Source organism: Streptopelia decaocto (assembly GCF_964273445.1).
Source record: "Streptopelia decaocto genome assembly, chromosome: Z".
Classification (NCBI taxonomy): Eukaryota; Metazoa; Chordata; class Aves; order Columbiformes; family Columbidae; genus Streptopelia; species Streptopelia decaocto.
In genome coordinates, this window is record NC_138657.1 from 25802721 (window position 1) to 25823367 (window position 20647).

Sequence of the window (20647 nt, forward strand, 5' to 3'; positions counted from 1 at the left end):
TATTACTTATTCATAATTGTTTTCTTTCACTGTTCTTTACAGAAATTAAAATTGGGTGCAGCAAGGATTTTTTTTCTTCATTCAAACACACAGATGGAAAACACTTGCTAGGTGAAGCTTTTAGTGCATATGGTGTTATGTTTGAGGAGCAAGGAATGCCAAGCTAGAATACAGGAAAGGGATGCTAGTCCTGTATTATTCACACCTGTACACTGTTTAAATAAAAGTACGTTATCCCTCTACTGATTCTGCAAGGGAACGGGTCTGTAGAAATATTTTCTTTCTGAAATACACTTGTAGAGTGTTTCTGTATCTCCTTAGCGTTCTTTTCAGTTGGTCAGGGTTTGGATGGTGGGACCGTAGAAGAGGTGTAATAGGAATTATTAAAGCAGGACTGTTACACTTCTGTGCTGTTCGTTTAGTTGTTGCAAATGAATCTTCGCAGTGTGTGTTCTGAACTTGGCTTTGTGCTGCAGAGTGTTCACAATACAAGCGAAAGGGACACCAAGCGTCCTAACTAACTGTCCACCCGTCCTTCAGCTCCCATTTAATTGGTGTTGTATAACCTGTTTCTGTTTTCCAGGAAATCAGATGTTTAGTTTTTCCTTTCTATGCTTGCCCCTCACTATCCCTCAACATCTGAATTCCGGTTAGTTTCCTTCCTCTGCTTTGGTGGAGGTAGGCTGGAGCGTCACTCGGGGTGGCCTGTTCTGACCTCGGTTCCTGTCAGGAGCAAGGCTGTGTCAGGGGCTGTGTCAGCCTGTTCTCATGGGCTGGAAACTCCCTGCACTGCTGCCTCTGACGCAGTTTAGTCAGAGGTGAAGAGTCCTGGGTGGCCTGTAAGTGCCACCTCCTGAAAGCAGTGGAGCCTGTGTGGTGGTTGTTCAGCTTGTTGAGGTGGTGGGTTTCTAGTGTTTGTCTTTGCCTGTGACCTCCAGGCAAGTTTGAAATAATGAACAGCAGCCTTTCTTCCGTCTCTGCTGAACTGATTCTTGTGTGTTCTCTTTGGTCAGTAGAGGCTCTCTAAGCACATAAAGTTGTCCTGTTCTCCTGTGAAGGACCGGTGAGAAGCTCTCTGCAAGTGCTCACTGAGGAAAAGCTAAACCTGTAAAGCTAGGAGATTTCAGCATGGAGGTGAACACTCCGTTGCATCCCTCCCCCTTCTGCCTTTTCTGGCAAAATAGCAAGCATTAAAATATCTTGATACTTCTTTTTTATGTTGGTACATGAAACGTTCAGCTTGTTTGCTGCTGCTACCGAAAGGCTGGCCCAGTATGTGCTATTTCTATGAACAGGCTAACATGAAACAGTTTCATTTAGCCTTTTCATCCCAATCAATAAGAACATTATGAGATGACTGAAAGGCAACTGTATTGAAGTTAATTCTGCCTTTGAATCAATCATTAGCAACAGACTACAGTCCAGCTAGCTGACACTGTTTTAATTTGGGAGTAATGATAAAAATTTAATGCAAAATTGTTTGGATTTTTAATAGATGGCCTCAGCTGCTTCCTCTCCACACATAACTATGGCATTACAGAGCAGTAAGGGACAGCAGAAAAGTCTCGTTTTATGAACTTGATGGCAGCTTTCTGTGGCGTGCCGTTTGTTTTTCATTTCCAAAAACTTGGATGCATTCAGCAGAGCCGTAGGAAGGGGAAGTTCATCCAGGACAGTTCTCTGCACCATGCTGGTGTTCAGCCAAGTAGGTGTCCAGCTGAGGGAAAGGCCAACGAGGGGGAAAATCAAAAATCCTTCATCTCAGTCTTCAACAACATCACTGATCCCTCTTGCAAAGGTTGTGTGCCAGTATGCAATTCCTTTTCTGGGTCTGAGCATCTTGAAAGATTTGAAAAGGTATTGTCTGTGCAGTACAGTGATGGCTATGTGCATCCTTCCCGGCCTGGTGCGTGTGGCCACCACGCTGTCATGGCGCTGGCCCCGCACAGTGACCCCTGCAGCAGGAGCACCAGCACCGGCTCCTGCGCTGCCTCTGTCCTGGTAAAGCTGTTTGGGAGTAGGATCCTGTGTCGCTTCTGTTGCTCATCATCATCTTGTGTAGTTTGCTTTTGGAAACAGTATGTCTTGTTGGATACTGTACTTTTCTCCATTCAGAGCTGTCGTATTTGCCAGTTTGTATATGGGACATCCATTTCCTTTAAACTATGTTTCTTTTCAGTGAAGCCTGCCCATTTTTCTTCTGCATTTTGAAATTGCATTTTAAAATTAATTTGGAAGAGCAGACAAAGGGATTATTCGTTATTTACTTGTTCCTTGTCTTGTCCTTTACCTGATGGTGAATAATTTGTTAAGGACTGTTATATTTAAACATTTACTTTTGTCTTTCACAGGCAAGCATGGGCTTTTGTTGGTGTACTAGGTGGTGGAAATTCTTCCTGTAATGAATCAGTGAGAAACTATGAAAACCACAGCACGGGTGGAAAAGCTCTTGCTCAGAAAGAGTTTTTCACAGTGGATGGTCAGAAGTTTGTTGTGAGAGCTTACAGTGAATGGAACGAAGGTAGGAAAGCATTTTGTGAAATTCTGCCACTGGGGAAGAAGTAAAAAGTATTGTATGTGCTTTTTTTTTCCTAGAACTCTTGGTTGCAATTTAAATTTCTGAGTGCTGCTGTAAGGGTTTGTTGTGGGGTTTTAGTGGTTTTTTGTGTTGTTTTTTTCTTGCTACGGATAAAGCATGAGGACACAATTCTTCTATGCAACCTGTTTTCTCAATCTATTTGCATATAGTGTATGAACAGCATGACATTGTGTCCTCATTTTAGACAGAGATATTTAGACAGAGATAAGGGGTCTTATAAAAGGATGAAACAGACTTTTTTCTTTTAGTCATGTATATTTTAAATCTAAGCTTCTGAGATGATGATTATAAGCCTAAAAAGAAAACTTGTTAGAAACTAAGAGAAACGTTTTGTTCTTCTTACAATTTTCTATTACCATTTGATGCTGAACTCCAGGCAGTTTTTCTCATACCAAGTTGAATCATTTGCTTTTATCCTTTATTTGTGTTTCTGTTCAAGATATTTGTGATCTGAGTTCTCCTTTTTATGGCCAGTCATCTTTCTCTGTTCGTAGAATTGCTAAGCAATATTGTATTTGCCTCAGAAGAATTTTTTTTAATGGTAGTTAGATATTTAAGAGTTACGGTAAAGAATAAGCAAGAGTTGCTAAACTTATGTAAGTCCATCACAAGACAGTGAAATAACATGTGCATGTAATTTAGCCTGCCAAACTGTTTTAGCATTGTGAATAAAAAGGAAAGTCTCCCTGCTTTGTTTTGCCAGGTCCTTGATTACATCTGTAGAGCTTTAAATAGCAGGAAAATGTCACTTGAAACAAGTAGAGATAGCTGGACCTACAAATTGTTGCCATATGATACTATGGTTAAAAAAGGAAAAAGTAAATAATAAATTTTTCCTGTCACTTTTAGTTCCATCTTTTCAATTTGTTTTATTTGAGATCCACCAGATAAGCGGGCTGTGTCACACTGGCATGTTTCAGAGTGGAGTTGTACTTCAGAGGGTTTTGGAGCTCGTGAAATCTCATGCAGTTCTTACCAGTATCTTCTTGGAGATGGTTTCATATAAAGGAGAATGGAATCTTATCTTGTGTTAACTTTTTTTTTTTTTTTTTTTTTTTTTAAACTAGGTGTCCCAATTTCAGGCTTCCAGGTGGAAGCTGTAGGTGGAGTGATACTGAATCTTCTGGATGATGTTAGTAGTTGGAAGCCTGGAGACCGGATTGTGGTCGCAAGCACAGACTACTCAATGTATCAGACAGAGGAATTCACCCTCCTTCCCTGCCCAGAGTGTACGAAGCATCAGGTCAAAGTCAAAGGTACAAGAGCAGCCACCACTTGTAGATTCGTGTGAAATACATGTTCCTGGTAGTTAGACCCCAGACAATGCCTTCCAGTGGGAGCAGTAAAGAACAGCCTGTTCACCTGTCTGTGTATTGCTGTGTTGCCATATAGGGGAATGTGTACTTCTCCTTGCTATAAAATTACCCTGAATAGTGTTAGGTCTGCCTCACAGTTTACCATACTAAATTTTTTTCTTCTTTTCTTCCTGGGCTCGTGGAACACTTTTATTTTCTTCCAAGAGGGCCATGCTTGTTTTTATTTCTGTGGGTTTTTTTCTGTCTTTTCACTTGTCCTCTATAGGTGCTTGAATGCTTGTGGGTATTACCATTTCCTTTTCTTTTAGTGCCCTTCCTCTCTTTTGGAGTGTTATCCTTATAATTCAGTCTGTTATTAATAAAGGAGAAAGAACAAGAAAAAGGAGGAAAAAGAAAGTGGCAATCTTTGAACCTGTCTGTTTTGTTTTGTTTTGTTTTTTCCCCTCAGTTTGCCTACCACACCCCCCAACAAAATAGTTATGAAATAAGTGGCATTTGTAAGCCTCTGCTCACACAGGATATCCCTGAGCAGTTGCAATCTGTTTTTCCTTTGAGCGTGATGTACGCAAAATGGTCATGCATGCTGTTGACCGTTTCCTTTTTTATTATCTGATTCATTCTGCCTGACTTCAGAAGGCCCTCTCGTGGGACTGGCTCCCCAGCTCTGCCACCGCCTGTATTTTCCTTCTGCTCCTCCGTGCCTCACCATGCCAGGCCCTCCTGTCTGGTGCTCCACCAGCCTTGGGTCTGGAGCTTCCCCTCTTGCTGCCTGCCAGTGCGCTGCAGCTTCAGAGTAAAGCACAGACCAGCTGGTGTTGGTTTGTTGGCGGCAGCCCATCTGTGCTCTTCAGGATCTGGGTTTGTGTCATTCACCTCTGAACATACTCTTCTTCAAACCACTCTTCTCCTCCTCTGTTCTTGTAAGATTTCTGTGAGCGTCATGAAAGTTTCACGTTACCCCATGTATTAAGGGGCTGCCAGTTCATATGTCCATTTTGCAGTGCAGTTTGCATCCCACAGCATTTGGCTCAGATATGTTTTACTGCATTGTGAAGTCACAGACACAAACAAATAAAATATAAGTTCACCTTATTGTATGTCAGAGCATATCAGGGTGAGTGAAGCCACAGAGCTTAGTACCATCAAGCATGACACTTCCTGGGCTTTGTTCTCAGGTGTCTCATGTTGGGTGTAGTATTGAGCACGGTATTTTAAAGAGCAAGCTTAACTTGAAGACTGCAGTACAAAGTTAAAGAAGTACTTTGTCACCACTGAACAGTGCAAACTCTGCTTCATCTTGGAAATCATCTACTGTGAAAAAGCAACTGCTTTTTTAAAGGTTTTTAAAAAAACATGTTCAAGATGTACAATATGGCATGACATACAAATTCTTAGCTTTTTGTTGAAACTAAATGCTATTTGAGCATATATATCTGAGCATATAGATCTTGAAAAGATGATAAAGGAGATGAAGGTTGCCCATCTTGAGTTTCTTTTACCCCCACTATCAAACTTCATTTGTCATAGTAAGGGATACAGTTTTAAAAAATCCCCAAACCACCCTATATATTTGTTCTACAACTAATGAATTTTCTGTGTAATGGCAAACTTGACATGCTGAAGGACTCGCCATGTTTTGATTTTTTTTTTTTTTTGTGTACTTTTCACAAAGCTTTTAGCTATTTTGGTCCCTTTGTAGAAGGAAAACTAGAAAGTATTGATGGGTAGGAGGCCTAGTTGCTCTTTCTTCACTTGATGTGTATGCTAGTCAAATACAGGGAAAAAACAACAGATAAGCCTTCAAGGAGAGGAGTGCAGTCCCACTTACAGACATCAATTGTCTTCTTAAATCCTTAAGTACAGAATTAATACCGCTCTTTTCTGCTTCATATTGTAGTAATGACCAGTTTAGGCTTGTATTGTTTTGTAAGCTTTGAAGCTATAGTGATGGTCTAGGCAATCAACAAATGGAAAAAAAAAAAAGGGGTGGAAGGGAGGTGAATACTTTTAAAAAACATGTAAAAACTTTTTAATAAGGTTTACAGGACCAGATAATTTTCTCAGTTTGTATAGACAAATAAGAAACAGTTTGTTTCTTTGGAGGAACAGTGTAAAACAGGAGTATCATGTTTTCCCTAATTTTAGTTTGTGTCTTCAGAATAGCTATCTACGAAAGAGAAAATTAAGTTAGGAAAGCAAATCCAAGCAAATCCTTTTTTTTTTTTCTTTCAGAGGGTGGTGAATACCATATTTTCTAAAGGCATTTTGGCCTCATGTTCATTTCTAAATTTTTATTTGGAACAGATTAAGCTGCCAGTGTCTTTTTTTTCTTTTAAAGCAAACTGCATCTATGTTTGTTTCACTAAAACTTCTCTAGATACTTCGGATTCATTTAAACTCCTCTTTGGTTTTTATCCATTCTTTTCACAAACTATTGGACTGAAACTAAGATGCACTTGTGAAAAAAAAAAAAGGGATTAGTTGTCTTACTAAAATGAAAAATACATAGATGGCACTTTGCTTCATCTTAGCTGGGTTAATGTTTATAATGTAAAAATTATGTGCTTTTTATGTGCCTTAGCGTAAGAAAAGCTAACAGAGAACAGCATATTAAGGTTTCAGAATGCATGGGGTTTGGTGCTGCAGGTAGCTTGCTTGTATAATGTGGGTTGGTTTTGTTTTTAATCAGTTACAACTCTTTCCTGCCACTCATTTCCAAACTGTTTTTGGACAGAAAATCCTCAGTTTCCACATGTAGGAGAAGTTATTGATGGAGTGGACATGAGGGCAGAAGTCGGAGTTCTTACGAGGAACATCTTAATCAAAGGAGAGACAGAAGATACCTGCTATCGTGAAAAGGAGTGCCAGTTCTTCAATTATGACACATTTGGTGGACATATCAAGGTCTGAAAAACCTTTTAAAGTAGCTTTCTGTCATGTAAAGGCATGTCAAGGACAAAAAGATTAATTCTAAAATTTGAAGGATTTAAAAACTTAAAGCCCGTCAATTTGTACAGCTTCTTTGTGTAGAAATAACTTTGTTCTCAGCTTTTCCAGAATTAGGTTTAATTCTCCAAGATTTAGTCTGCAAAATCGGAGGAAGGGATATCAATGCATGAAATGCTGGTAGGAATATCCAGCATATATTGCAACGTTGTATAGCAGGGATTAAACCTTACAAATTACATCCATGCATGTGGATCCTGTTGTATTACAGAATAAAGTTTGATCTCCCTTTTCACTGTCTTCCCTCTTTTCGCTGCCTTTCTCCCTCCCCAAGTGATGAGCATTGGATTGTAGAGATCTGCCTGATCTGAAATTGGGCACCAGAGAGACATGGAGAGGAAAGAAGTTGGACAGTGGTGATTTTCTATTCAATTTTCGTAAAAATTGGAAGTACTAAGGTTAGGTAGAGAAAACAGCTTCTAATTTCTGGTATTATTGTAAATGTAAAGAACACTGAGGGAAAGCAGTATTATAGAAACTAATATTTGAACTCATATTGACTTAGGTTTTTAGATGAAAGGATTGAGCAGCAGTGTTTCAGCTCTTCACTGATGCTGAAGGTGTTTGAGGTCTTGCATTTAAATGAAAATGTATTTGTGCTTATTATGTGCTGGTCACAGTTTAAATATCTCTTTCTAATATATTTAGATGCAGATTTTAATTTTATAGTGGACATAATGGTGGTAAAGAAAATATTCCATTCCCTACTGTGTGGCAGCTTTTGTTTTGTGGAAGAGAGTGGAGGAGCTCAAGGCACTCTTTTGTGTTTAAGATAATGTCATGAAAGAAGATAATGACAAGCTGTGAATCTTGCAAAGCGTGGCCTTCATTGCCACTACAGTGCAAAACAGCAGACCCCTCAGATGTCTGGAAGATAGAAAAGAAAACAAACATTTGGAGTCATCAAAGTTGTTATACTGTTCCCAGGAGACTGTTGAGAGTAGCACAGTGTCTGCTGCCAAACCAGACTTCAGCAATAAAAGCATTTTCAGCTTATGTTAATCTTGCATGCTCAAGTAGAGGCAGCCCAGGCACTCACAAGTGTTAATGGCCTCAGGGGTTTTATCATCGTGGATATTCTACTGGTCGCTGGAACAGCAGCATAAAGGAGGCTTAATGGCAGTGAGGAGAGGTGTTGTAGTTTTACAACTGCATCAGTGCTTTTAAATGTTAACAGTTGGAGGTCTCATGGATGCCTGTTTTGGGCCATCCTGCTGTATTTTAGGCATACAAACTTAAATCAGAGGAGGGGAAAAAAAAGTCATGTTACTAACATCCCTAGAGGATAAAATACTTACGAAAATGGTTACCTTTGGTAAATACCTGTTACAGATAAGTTAATAAAATAACAGAAAAGTGTTTGTTTTTTTTTTTTTTTCTCAGCTTAGCTCCTTGCAGTGAAGCTGTTGCTCTTGGTTTCTGTTTTCTTAGCAGGTTAGGTGGAAGAAAATACTTTTGCATTCCTGTATTACTGGTAAAGCCCCTTTATGTATTTACTTTGTATGATGTAGTGTTACTGTGAAGTTGTATGATCACAGAATCACTAGATGATCTTTCGAGGTCCCTTCCGATCGCTAACACAGAAAGTTAGCGATCGGAAGGGACCTCGAAAGATCATCTAGTCCAATCCTCCTGCCGGAGCAGGAACGCCTAGATGAGGTTACACAGGAAGGTGTCCAGGCGGGATTTGAATGTCTCCAGAGGAGAAGACTCCACAACCCCTCTGCGCAGCCTGTTGCAGTGTTCTGTCACCCTCACTGAGAAGTTTCTTCTCATATTTAAGTGGAACCTCTTGTGTTCCAGTTTGTACCCATTGCCCCTCGTCCTATCATTGGTTGTCACGGAGAAGAGCCTGGCTCCATCCTCATGACACTTGCCATTTACATATTTGTAAACATTAATGAGGTCACCCCTCAGTCTTCTCTTCTCCAAACTAAGGAGCCCCAGCTCCCTCAGCCTTTCCTCATCAGGGAGATGCTCCACTCCCTTAATCATCTTTGTTGCCCTGCGCTGGACTCTCTCCAGCAGTTCCCTGCCCTTCTTGAATTGAGGGGCCCAGAACTGGACACAATATTCCAGATGCGGTCTCACCAGGGCAGAGTAGAGGGGAAGGAGAACCTCTCTTGACCTACCAACCACCCTCTTCTAACACACTGCAGGGTGCCATTGGCCTTCCTGGCCACAAGGGCACAGTGCTGGCTCATCGTCATCCTGCTGTCCACTAGGACCCCCAGGTCCCTTTCCCCTATGCTGCTCTCCAACGGGTCATTCCCTAATTTCTACTGGAACCTGAGGTTGTTCCTACCCAGATGCAATACTCTACACTTGACCTTGATATAATTCATTAAATTTTTCCCTGCCCAACTCTCCAGCCTGTCCAGGTCTCGCTGGATGGCAGCACAGCCTTGGTGAGACCCTTGGTGAGACCATGTTGACTGCCCCTAATGACCCTCTTATCCTTGATATGCCTTGAGATGGTGCCAAGGATAAGTTGTTCCATCACGTTTCCAGGGATGGAGGTGAGACTGACAGGTCTATAGCTACCCAGGCCCTCCTTCTTGCCCTTTTTGAAGACTGGAGGGACATTTGCTTTCCTCCAGTCCTCAGACACCTCTCCTGTTTCCCACGACTTAGCAAAGATGATAGAAAGTGGCCTAGCAATTACTTCAGCCAGCTCCCTCAGCACCTGCGGGTGCATCCCATCTGGACCCATGGATTTATAGATGTCCAGATTGCTTAATTGCTCCCTAACCCAGTCCTCATGAACCGAGGCAAACTCGTCCATTGTCCTGCCTTCCTCTGGGGTCACAGGGTTACAGGGCTCCTCAGGACAGCCTCTGACAGAGTAGTCAGAGACAAAGAAGGCATTCAGTAATTCTGCCTTCTCTGTATCTTCTTTCACCAGGGCACCTATCTCATTCATCAGTGGGCCTACATTGTCTCTGGTGTTAACCTGCCATGCATTCAAAGAAGCTTTTTCTGTTGTCTTTAACCCCTCTCTCAAGGTTTAATTCTAAGGAGGCCTTAGCTTTCCTAGTTGCCTCTGTGCATCCTCTGCCAACATCCTTATATTCTTCCCAAGTGGCCAGCCCGTCCTTCCATAATGTGTAAACTCTCCTCTTCCACTTGAGCTTGCCCAGCAGTTCCCTGTTTAACAACGCAGGTCTCCTGGCTCCCTTCCTTGACTTCTTATGTGTCAGGATGCTCTGATCTTGAGCTTGGAAGAAGCAGTCCCTGAATGCTAACCAACTATCTTGAGCCCCTTTACCTTCAAGTCCCCAAGTATGATTCTGAAGGCAGTTTTGTATCTTCTTTATTAAAGGAAGTTCCTCTGGAGTGCTCTGCCCAGTTTTGTTTTCCGATTGCAAAGAAGATGTAGGTGCACTGGGGTTTGCCCAGTGAAGGTGATATGTGAGAGTATGTGATGATGAGTGAGGAGGGGCTGAGAGAACAAGGGTTGCTTGGTGTGGAGGAAGCAGAGATTACTCTGTTCAGGCGTTGGGAAGGGTTCAGAGAAGCCAGAGCAGTTCTTGTAGGTACACAGAGGTATGACAAGAGGCAATGGTACCAGGCTTCAACAAGGCAAATTCTGCTTAGATATCAGCAAAATGAAAGGGAAGAACCAGTTGACTTCGTATGAGCATCTCTGTGGCTGGAGGTATTCCTTGGGCAATGTGCTGAGCACTTGTCTTTAAGATGACCCTGTGCTGAGCTGGCAATTCGACCAGGTATCTCAACAGGTTTCTTGAATCTGTGTTATTCTGTGAACTAAGCCTGTCCCAGGTGAGCTACATTGGTGCAGCTTCAGTGTAGACAGGCCCTAATGTGGGTGTCTTATGTTTATTTGGACAGTATGTGGTTATAGATAAAGAACATTTAATGTGCCAGGTGATAAAGACCAAACTGTACGGTGTGACAACATGTCTGGTGAAAATTGCTCTGTTATAGCCAGATGGAGAATTAATTTTTACAGTTATTTGCAAAGGGTACTGTTTTGTAAAGCAGGATATAGGGCAAGACAGAAATGATTGTTCTAACTTTTATTGTGTTGGTCTTTGGTAACTATGTACATCTAACTTATGTACATCTGGTATAGATGATGTATTAACTTAAATTTCCATTAGTTAAAAAGCAAATAGTTGCTTATTCATTCTGGACTTCTCATTATACTTTTAGATTTTGAAGAATTTTACATCTGTTCATCTCTCGTATGTGGAGTTGAAACAAATGGGCCAGCAGCAGATTGGAAGTTACCCTGTTCACTTTCACCTTTGTGGGGATGTGGATGAAAAAGGAGGTTATAATTTTAAGACTTACCTGGAAGGTCTTTCTATTCATCACTGTTTTTCCAGATGTGTGACTATTCATGGAACTAATGGCTTGCTGGTAGGTACAAGGAGAGTAAAACACACTGTGTTTAAATAAATGTTATAAATAGCATTTAGAGCAAAAATAGTCCCCTCCTTTATTGAAGTTTTATGCTCAGCAATGTTTTTTTATTTCAATGAATAAAGGAACAAGTGCAAACAGTAACTTTTAGCATATCTTACCATTTTCTTTTTTCAGATTCTTGCAGGCAACTAAGCTCTCCAGACATAGTAGTGTGTTTGTAAGAGATAAATAAAACTGTGTGCTTGATTCATCTGAACTGCTGATACTAAAGCTTCACTCTGCAGCTGTGCCAAGATAGTAAAACTAAATGGTACTTGTCAAATAAATCTCAGTGAATGCTATTACTACTGACATAATGAACTTGTATTTCTGCAGATAAAGGACACCATTGGCTATGACACACTAGGTCACTGTTTCTTCACAGAAGATGGCATTGAGCAGAGGAATACTTTGTTCCACAACCTTGGGCTAGTCACGAAACCAGGCACTCTTCTTCCCACAGATAGAAACAGCAGCATGTGTATTGGTATTAGGGATAAAGTGTATGGAGCTTATGTCCCAGTGCCAGCCACAGACTGCATGTGAGTATTTCATAGTGAAAAAGTAAAACCAAACCAGCTACAGCAGTTAAACTGCTGGTGATCTCTTGACAATATACAGATGGAAGCGTGTAGTTTAATGAATGCAGACAGCTTAAATGTCGTTCACGTAGTAGTGGTATTTAAAAAAAATGGGAAAAAAAAATTAGTGTTTCATTAAAGAGAGAAAAAATGTTATTTTGTGGGAAAACTCTTGTTTCTTGCAATACTTGTTCAATAGACTTTTAAGGATGTGTCCTTACTTCTTCGTAAAGGTATGCACATTCTCAAGCTGTCACTGCTGTTTTTTCTGCTACTAATATCTTGTAGAAGCTTATTCAAACAGTTTTTATTGCATGAAGTATCCGAACAACATTAATAAATAAAATACTGCACATTGAACTAAAGAAAGAAGCATTTTTGACTTCTAAATGTGGAGGGGGTTGTGATTTTTATTTCATATGTGAAGTAGTAACTTCAGACATCAGTTTAGCTTTTTCTGATGTGCTTGTTACAAAGGGGTGATATTTCTGTAGGAGATAGAGCTCTTCCATAATAACGTCTTTCTGAATAATTTTTCAGGGCAGTTTCGACATTCTGGATTTCTCATCCCAACAATCATCTTATAAATAATGCAGCAGCAGGTTCACAGGTGAGGCATATGGATATAGTTCAGCACAAACTACTTGTGCCACTGCTATTTGTAAAACCTGTAACATCTACACTGCCAAAACGACACACATTTTTCCTTTTTTTAAGTATGAATATGTTCAGCAGGGTGTTGGCATTACAAGCACAGTTTGTCAAAGTGTGCATTGAAGAGATGCCAAAAGTCTTTGTTCTGGCTGGAACAGAGATTCTTTCCTCCTTTGTAGTTAATAGACCTGACAATAGTATCAATGTGTGTAGGTAGAAATAAGTCCTTTTATTTCTGAAGAACTAGTGCATTTCATATTAAGGCATCTGTATTTTCTGTAGGTTGTAATGAGTTTACTGTGTGACTGCAAGATTTGTCTTCATAGCTGTAGTAACTGGAATGAAAAAAACTGCAAAAAATGTTCGTTGTGAAAGAAACAACGAAACACTTCTGTTGTCAGTCAGTTATTAGATTCCCATCAGTGATTGCTGATATGCTTTTTTCTTGTTATGAACCTTATATTCGTTCAAATCTCTTGTCTCAGCTACGTGCGAAGTACGTGTTGTGGAGAAGGGGGCTGGAGTCTGTTCTAGGGCTACATTGGATGAGAGGCTGAGATGTGCAGAGTTTTGAGTGGATTTTTGTGAAGAGATAAGTGGGAATGGAAAATGGGGAAGATGGTGGTGGTTGTTGTTGCGAAGGCTCCAGTGCTGGAAGTAGAATATGTGTATGTGTCAGTGTATTCTTAGGCACACAATACATAAAACTGTTTTTAACAGAACAGGATTCAAAATATTTAAATGACTTGAAAGATCTAGAATATTAGAAAAAAAAACAACAACAACAACAACAACAAAACGGGAAACACAACACTGACAGTTTTATTCTACTTTTTGTGTGGTCTGTCTCCTTTTTTTTTTTTTTTTTTTTGTTGGACAAACTTTCCTAGTTGACTTTCTACCACTAGAACAGATCTGGACATACTTATCAAATCAAACCAATTATTCTCTTCCCAGTGCAACATCTTTCTATTTTGTCTCCTTTATGACCTATTCAGTTACTGTGTATTAGCATTCCAGCCTAAGTTAAAGGAAACAGCTTCCTTCATCTAGTGCTTAAAACCCCACTTTTTTTTCTGCTTCTGTAGTATATCCCAGTAAATGTCACTTCCTGTTGTTACGAGAATGTGCGTGGTCAGAGCAAACATTTGTGCGTGGTATGAAGTTTTGCCACTCTGATATACCTCCCTTGCATGGGTATAAACACGACAGTATAAAGGGACTACAGCTTATTATGTTTCAGAAACAGAATACTTCAGCTGTGTTGAGACAAACTCTGCACTGTAGAGCTTTTGCTGGTATAAACTATAACAATTCACATGCAAATAAAATAATTCCAGTGCCACTCCGGCTTCTTCATTGCACAATGAAGCCTGTTGTAAGGGTGTATCAGCAATAGATGTTTCTTTTGTTTGAGCTGCATATGAGAGAGGGGGAGGAAAAAACCGTTTTGATTTTTCCGAATGCTTGCAAGTGCTTAAGGAGCTCTTAAGGTTATTAAACTTTTTTTCCAAGCATCAGGATATGTTTTGGATAAAAATGACTTGAGTCTGCCAAGCACAGAGCTGTATTTAATTATATGTGAAGTAAGATTTTGGTATTTTTATTAATGGAACATCCACATTTGCTTTGGAATTGTTAATCACCAGAAATGTCAAAGTATCTCATCATTACGAATGGGAGTATGTTACTGAGAAGCAGAATTTCCAGGACGGTTTAGAAAATAAGTATATTTTCAGAGTGAAATGCATGAAATCTTTTAAGCCCAAATGAATTAGCTTTACCCATGTTTCTTGAACTGAAGGATGATGACTATTTTTCATGAGATGGACCACTCAGTATGCAATGTTCATTTAGCTAGTGTCTAATCCTTTTATGTGCCTTATGCAATATTTTTTTTTTATTTTATAAGGGCACAGAGCATGTGGTCAGGCAAAATTTTTCATGTTTATAGGTATCTGCTGTGCAGGTGCTGTTGCGATGCCACATCTTACGAACCCAAAAATGGTTGAAAGGGGAACTCTTAAAGGTCTCATTTAACAGATAAGTCCAGCTTCTTTAAGAACAGGGATGTTGAAGAGGTGGAGAAAATGAACAGATGCTGAAATTATTACTGCATGTTATTGGCACAGGGCTCTGAACTGGCCAGACTTCTTGATGTGCTTTTTTTCCCTTCTTCTGAAAGCTCTTGTGGCTTTTTTGGCTGTGTCATTAAATTCTGGTGTGAGTGGAGATGAACAAACCTTAGTCAGACTGTAACAGTAAGCAGGGAAGAAGATGTTTTGAGTATTTTGCTGTAAATGGCAAGATTTACTAGTAAACAAAAGAAAATAGAGTGTGTATGATGAAATATAACTGAAATGCAAAAATTACATTAACTCTAACAGTTTTCTGGTTGGAAGTATTAGAGGATCTTAAATATGTGGTGTTGCATGGCTTCACTGAGAAGCAAAACACTTTTTAGTGCATATTATTCACTAGAATATAGCCTTATTTACAAACTTCTGCTTTCTCACTGGGCCATTGTTTGGAGACTTCATTTTGAAGAATATATTCTGTTTTGCACAGTTGGTTTTAGATATGTCCTTGTTCTCTTCCTTGCTTAAAATATCCAAGTTTGACTTAGTGTACATTTATTTTCTGATTAGAAATATCAGCACCGATAGTAGTATCAGCCTCACTTAAAAGTAATGTCATTCTCTCCTTACTTGCAGGATGCTGGAATATGGTATTTGTTCCACCGGGTTGCTACAGGAGATTCTCATAGTTTAGCTATTGAAACCAAATCAGAGCTTACACCCCTAGGAATATTCTATAACAACAGGGTTCATTCTAATTTTAAGGTAACATATTATCTTATTTAAAATTTTTTTTAAGTTCTTTGTTTCTAACTATTTTGTATTAGGACTTGTCTGTTTTTACATTTTAAGTTGGTTAGATGATGGATTCATGCTGTGTTTGAACTGTGTGATTCTAACTAGATATTGTACAACTGTATAATCAGCACGTGTATAGTTTCATGTTTTGAGTATTATCTGTGTAAGGCACAAACATCTAAAATCAATTAATACATCTAGTGAATTATATTATCTCAGACGTAGCATTTCAGATGCTCTTGTCTTACTGATAGCATTGTTTTCTACTCTGAAGAAAGCTGACCCTTGCAACATCAAAGTTTATTACAGTTGTGATTCATCCAGTAGCTTCCTGGAGTAGGCACTAAGGTACTAATGTACAGTAACTCAGGTGTTACCATATCATGGCACAGTCTCTAATTGGAGATTAAGCTTTCAGGTTGCCTTCAGGAGCCCAGCCATTAGCAACAGTTTTTTGTTAGAGAGTTCTCAGCCTAGATACGTGTTTCAGCTGTACGGCTTTTATCTTTAAACAAGGCTGGCAGTTTGTGTTTTAAAATTCCGTGCTAAAAGAGTGAACTCCACTAGCAGGTCAGAGGAGCACTCCTGTAGGAGCACTCAACTCTAATCACAATTTGGATCAGAGGTGAAAGTAGCTGCAGGTATTTGTGTATGTAATTCAGGTTAAATAACACAAATGTTTCCTTCTGCTTCTGTTTCTCAAGTAAATTATTTCATACTGGATTATTGAGTTTGAAGCTGATAATTGCTTGAGCAAAAATCAGCATTAGTCGTGAAGGTAGTTTGGTTTTAAAGGAAATACAACATTGTGAAAAATGCTTTGTTTTTTTTTCTTCCATTTGTGAGAATATTTTGAATTCACCACAGGATTGACTTCCAGATTTTCTAGAACAGCATCTGTAAGTAAGTGTAAACCTCAAATAGTTAGATATTCTGAAAGAAATCTGAAAAGAACTTAAATTTTCCATTACTTTTTGTCCTTTATAATCCCAGGCAATTATTTTCCTCTATCCAGATTATTGTAGGCAGATGCTGTTTTTCTCTTCCACAATGTCAGTTAAACCCACACTGAAAGATCTATGAGTTTCTAATATATGTATCAGACGGAACATAAAGTTTAAATTTTAGAAATGTGATGTCTAGTTTCACTTTTTATAGTATGAATTTTCTTTCCTTGCTTGTTTCAGGCTGGTTTGTTCATTGATAAGGGCGTTAAAACAACTAATGCTAGTGCTGATGATCCCAGAGAATATCTTTGTTTGGACAACAATGCAAGGTAAAGGATATTTTCTTCCAAGTGAGTGAAAATGGCAAAGTTCTGAGACTGATAGGAGGAAAAACATATTTTAAACAATATAATTACTTATTTATAATAATCAAACATATATATTCTTTCAGATACTCATATATTCTTTTCCCTTATTTGTTCATCTGTTTTGGGAACAACAGAGCACAGTGAGCCTTAAAGGAGTTGGTTTTTCCTCTGAGTCCTTGCTCAGGGTAGTTTTCAGCCCCTTAGAAGGCATCACATTAAACATGCTCCACTGTCATGCTTAAAGTGTTTTTTGGAATTGCTGTTAAAATCAAAGTCTTACTTTAAAATCTGCTCTTCTGATTTATGACTCAGTTTTAAATAATTCTTAGAAAAAGGCTTGAATCCAAGTAATACATTCACGTGCCTTTCCTACTGCTGAATGCTTCCTGCTGTACCTCCTAGACATGGAGATCATAGTTTTGGTGCAGTTTTACTGAAGGCTATTTGCAAAGATAGTATGGTCAGCCACATTTTTTGTAGTTTACCAAGTGAGAGAAAACAGTGAAGAGTCTAGGAAGATTCCAAGTCATACTGTTCCTGGTTAGTCTTGTCCTGAACTTCAAATAAAATAGCCTGGAGTAGTGGTCAAATGACAGTATTGGATAGCTGTCAATGTTTCAGTGTGACAGCTAAGCATTAAGACTGAAAATATAGTTCATAAGGTTATCTTTATTTCTGATTAACCTGTGTTTAGGGTGAGGATAGTTAAGTGATAATTGCAGATGCAGAAAGGAAAGTTCTCAGTTTTGCCAGTGCTTGATACTTCTTGATCTAGAAATTAACCCACTGGTATGAACTTTTGACAGAAAACCCTTAGAACCCTTGTGGATTACCTCACTCATAATAGGCAGTCAAGAGGAAGATACGAGGGGCAAAATACCCTGTGAGGACCTGTAGCGTTTTGACAGGGCATTGACAGAGGATGGGGGAAACCCAGTGCATGACATGTGGTTCATATTTCACAGCAGCCAAAGAAGTAGTGAGGCACTCTTAACTACACGAGGCCACTAATCACTGTACGTGGAACCAAACTGGAAGGGTTTAAACATTGAGGAGCCCGAGACTATCAAAACCAAACATTCACCCATTCTCCCCTTCCTTCTTTGGCAGCGGAGGACAGGGCAAAGCCAAATTAGAGTACTAGATGATTGGGATAAGGGGCATGTATTATCTTTACCCCCTCAAAATGTATATTTGTTGTTTTTTTTTTTCTTAATGTATTACTTTTTCTCTGAAAGCTTCCAGCAGTCTTAAAACAGGCAGTTTCTTCCTGTTGTCTAAAATAGGTTCCAGCCATAACTTACTGTTTGAGACCATCTTGCTAGCAATGCGGAGTGTCAGGGTTGGTATAGAAAAATACTTCAGGTGTGCTTAAAGAAGCAGTTTGAAAGATCTGAAGGAGCATTTAGACAAACCTCCAGCCTTTTTATTTGTGTAGTGCATGTCAGTCCTGTGTATCCTTCCGAGGAGCTTTAATTCCCTCCATCAAACTTTCACAATATGCTCCAGTACAAGTGGGGAGGGAGTACTTTGGGGAGGGTGAATAGAAAAAGCAAGGAGATAAAAGGAGGTGAGATGCAGCTAAAGTAACTTGGGGAGATTGAGCAAAAGCCTGTGAAAGTTACTGGAAAAGAGAAGTTTTATGTTCCTTCTTCATTATACCCCGAAGACACTTTTTTAGAAATAGAGCACTAGAAATGCAGCTCGTTTTGGCTTCTGTCATTCTAAACATGAAGCAGAGTGGATTTTGCCTATCAGATGTGCATGAGTGTTTATCTTTCAAGCTCTCTCAGCCCAACATATATGACACGTGTAAAACAAACGGTATTCTTACATTGAGTGTTTGGGGCTCTTATCTGTTCCAGGTTTCGACCTCATCAAGATGCAGATCCTGAAAAGCCCCGAGTTGCTGCCCTGATTGACAGATTGATCTCTTTCAAAAACAATGATCATGGTGCCTGGGTCAGGGGAGGGGATATCCTCATTCAAAACTCAGGGTAGGTATCCAGAAGCAAACAGCTGCATGTTGTTAAGAAATTTCCCCAAAGCTTTGTTTATGTGCATTGTAACAGGGTTATAAGAGAAGATTAATGCTTAACTCAAGGAACTTCTCAATATCTTGAACTGCTTTCACACCATTCCACTACTTGAAATAAAACAAGTTTATATGTGATTACATGAGAACTGGCCTTAAATGGCAAAACGAAACTATGTAATAAGAAGTCTAAAAGCTGGTGGAGACAGTAAATCTATACTGAGGTATCTGTGCTTTTCCTGAAGCTCTCATGTTCCTGCTTAAAATATATTAAAAAAAGACTTGATTTTTTTTTTTTTTTAACAGCAACGTTTTTATAAGAGTTAAATATGCGATGGTTCTAAATTCTATTAATAGAAAAATGCAGGCTTTCTTCAGTGTGTAGCAGGATGTGCTGCTCTTACCGTAGCTTATTGTAGGATAATCCAGAAAACTTGACTGAAGCTTTGAACTTTCTTTTAGGTTCGCAGACAATGGAATAGGTCTGACATTTGCTAGGTGAGTACTTTACATTAATTACTTCTGATTTTTCTTGCATAAAACCTTAGAAAATATATATCCATCTATTAAAATTAATAGGTATACTTTCATAAGGCTATAGTTTCATTTTGGGGCCCGGTTCTGTTTGCAGTGGTGCAGATTATGTGTTAAAGGCTGTAAACTGACACAGCTGCCAAAGCTTGTACTTTAATTCAACCTGTGCTTGGTTTACACCACAATTTGCTGCCTCTTCACCAGAAGGGTTATGTTTATCCAGGTGGTTTTGGTATCGTATGATTCCTTAGGCATTTTTGATTTTTTCCTCCTGAACAGTTGAAAGTGAGTAATGGAAAAGAAAGGAGATGAGCTTTTAGAGAGGGCAGAATCTATTTCTAATGAAAAAGAATCAAGTAACTTAGTAAGCCAAAAGTGCTTCCCTTGGGGTTATGACAAACTGGTTCTAGGATTGCAGAAGTGGACTGTAAAAAAGTGCTGCACTGCAAAGGGAGATAGAAAATTTAATGCTCAGCTGCGTGCTAGCAGTTCAAACAGCCTGTAATACTGTTAATGATTACATTTATTAATCTATGTACTGTAAATTAAGTCTAAATTGTGATGCTGTAGGAGGACTGTTATAGAAATAAAAGCAGGCATATGCCTTGGTATGTCCATCTTCGGAAGAGTCTTGGCTAAAAGCTTATCTTTGATGTTGCTTCAATAGTGATGGGAGCTTCCCAAACGATGAAGGTGCCAGCCAGGAGGTATCAGAGTCGCTGTTCATAGGTGAGAGCAAGAATTATGGGTTTCCAGGAGGCCAAAATAAATATGCAGGAACTGGAGGAATAGACAACAAGGCGCGCACTCTGCCTAGGAATCGGTGAGTACATTCTGAGTGAAGGAAGTAGATTATACATGAAACGTTCTCTGGTTTACATATAAATACTATTCTTGCTCAAGCTGTGAGAGATTAGGACTGTATTTAAGGTGATTTCCTATTTTTCTTTTTACTGCTTTGTGCGCAGCTGTGTCATTCTCATCTCTTTACTGAGTTGGTTTTCATCTGATGCTACCATAGGTCACTTTTCCATAGTGATTTTAAGTTATCCTGCTTTAGTGAAACCTTAGTCTTAAATGACATTTAGGCCTGAAAGAGAGAAAAGGATAAAGGGTAAAGGATAAGATAAAGGGAAAAGGATAAAGAAATCTTTCAGATAAAGGGATTTCAAGAGTCAGTTTAGGCCTAAAGACTCTATGTCTCTATGTGACAAATCCCAATTTGTGACCATGATCCTTTTCTACCTGGCTTGCTGTGATGCTTGTTTAACATAGTGTCAAGTCCTATCCTTGCCACAGA

General features: G+C 39.3%; 1 protein-coding gene across 5 annotated transcripts in view; it reads left to right on the forward strand.

Annotated features, from left to right (window-relative positions):
• The window catches only part of CEMIP2 (cell migration inducing hyaluronidase 2), a 91813-nt gene that overhangs the window by 59419 nt on the left and 11747 nt on the right, over positions 1-20647 (forward strand). For all 5 annotated transcript variants that reach the window (XM_082075557.1, XM_082075555.1, XM_082075553.1 and 2 more), the window contains 11 exons: positions 2352-2521; positions 3667-3855; positions 6650-6819; positions 11098-11307; positions 11689-11894; positions 12474-12543; positions 15302-15430; positions 16651-16739; positions 18644-18775; positions 19276-19311; positions 20015-20170. In XM_082075557.1, coding sequence (XP_081931683.1) covers positions 3786-3855; positions 6650-6819; positions 11098-11307; positions 11689-11894; positions 12474-12543; positions 15302-15430; positions 16651-16739; positions 18644-18775; positions 19276-19311; positions 20015-20170 — 1268 coding nt within the window. In that variant the 5' untranslated portion in view covers positions 2352-2521; positions 3667-3785. The remainder of the gene's footprint in view (positions 1-2351; positions 2522-3666; positions 3856-6649; positions 6820-11097; positions 11308-11688; positions 11895-12473; positions 12544-15301; positions 15431-16650; positions 16740-18643; positions 18776-19275; positions 19312-20014; positions 20171-20647) is intronic.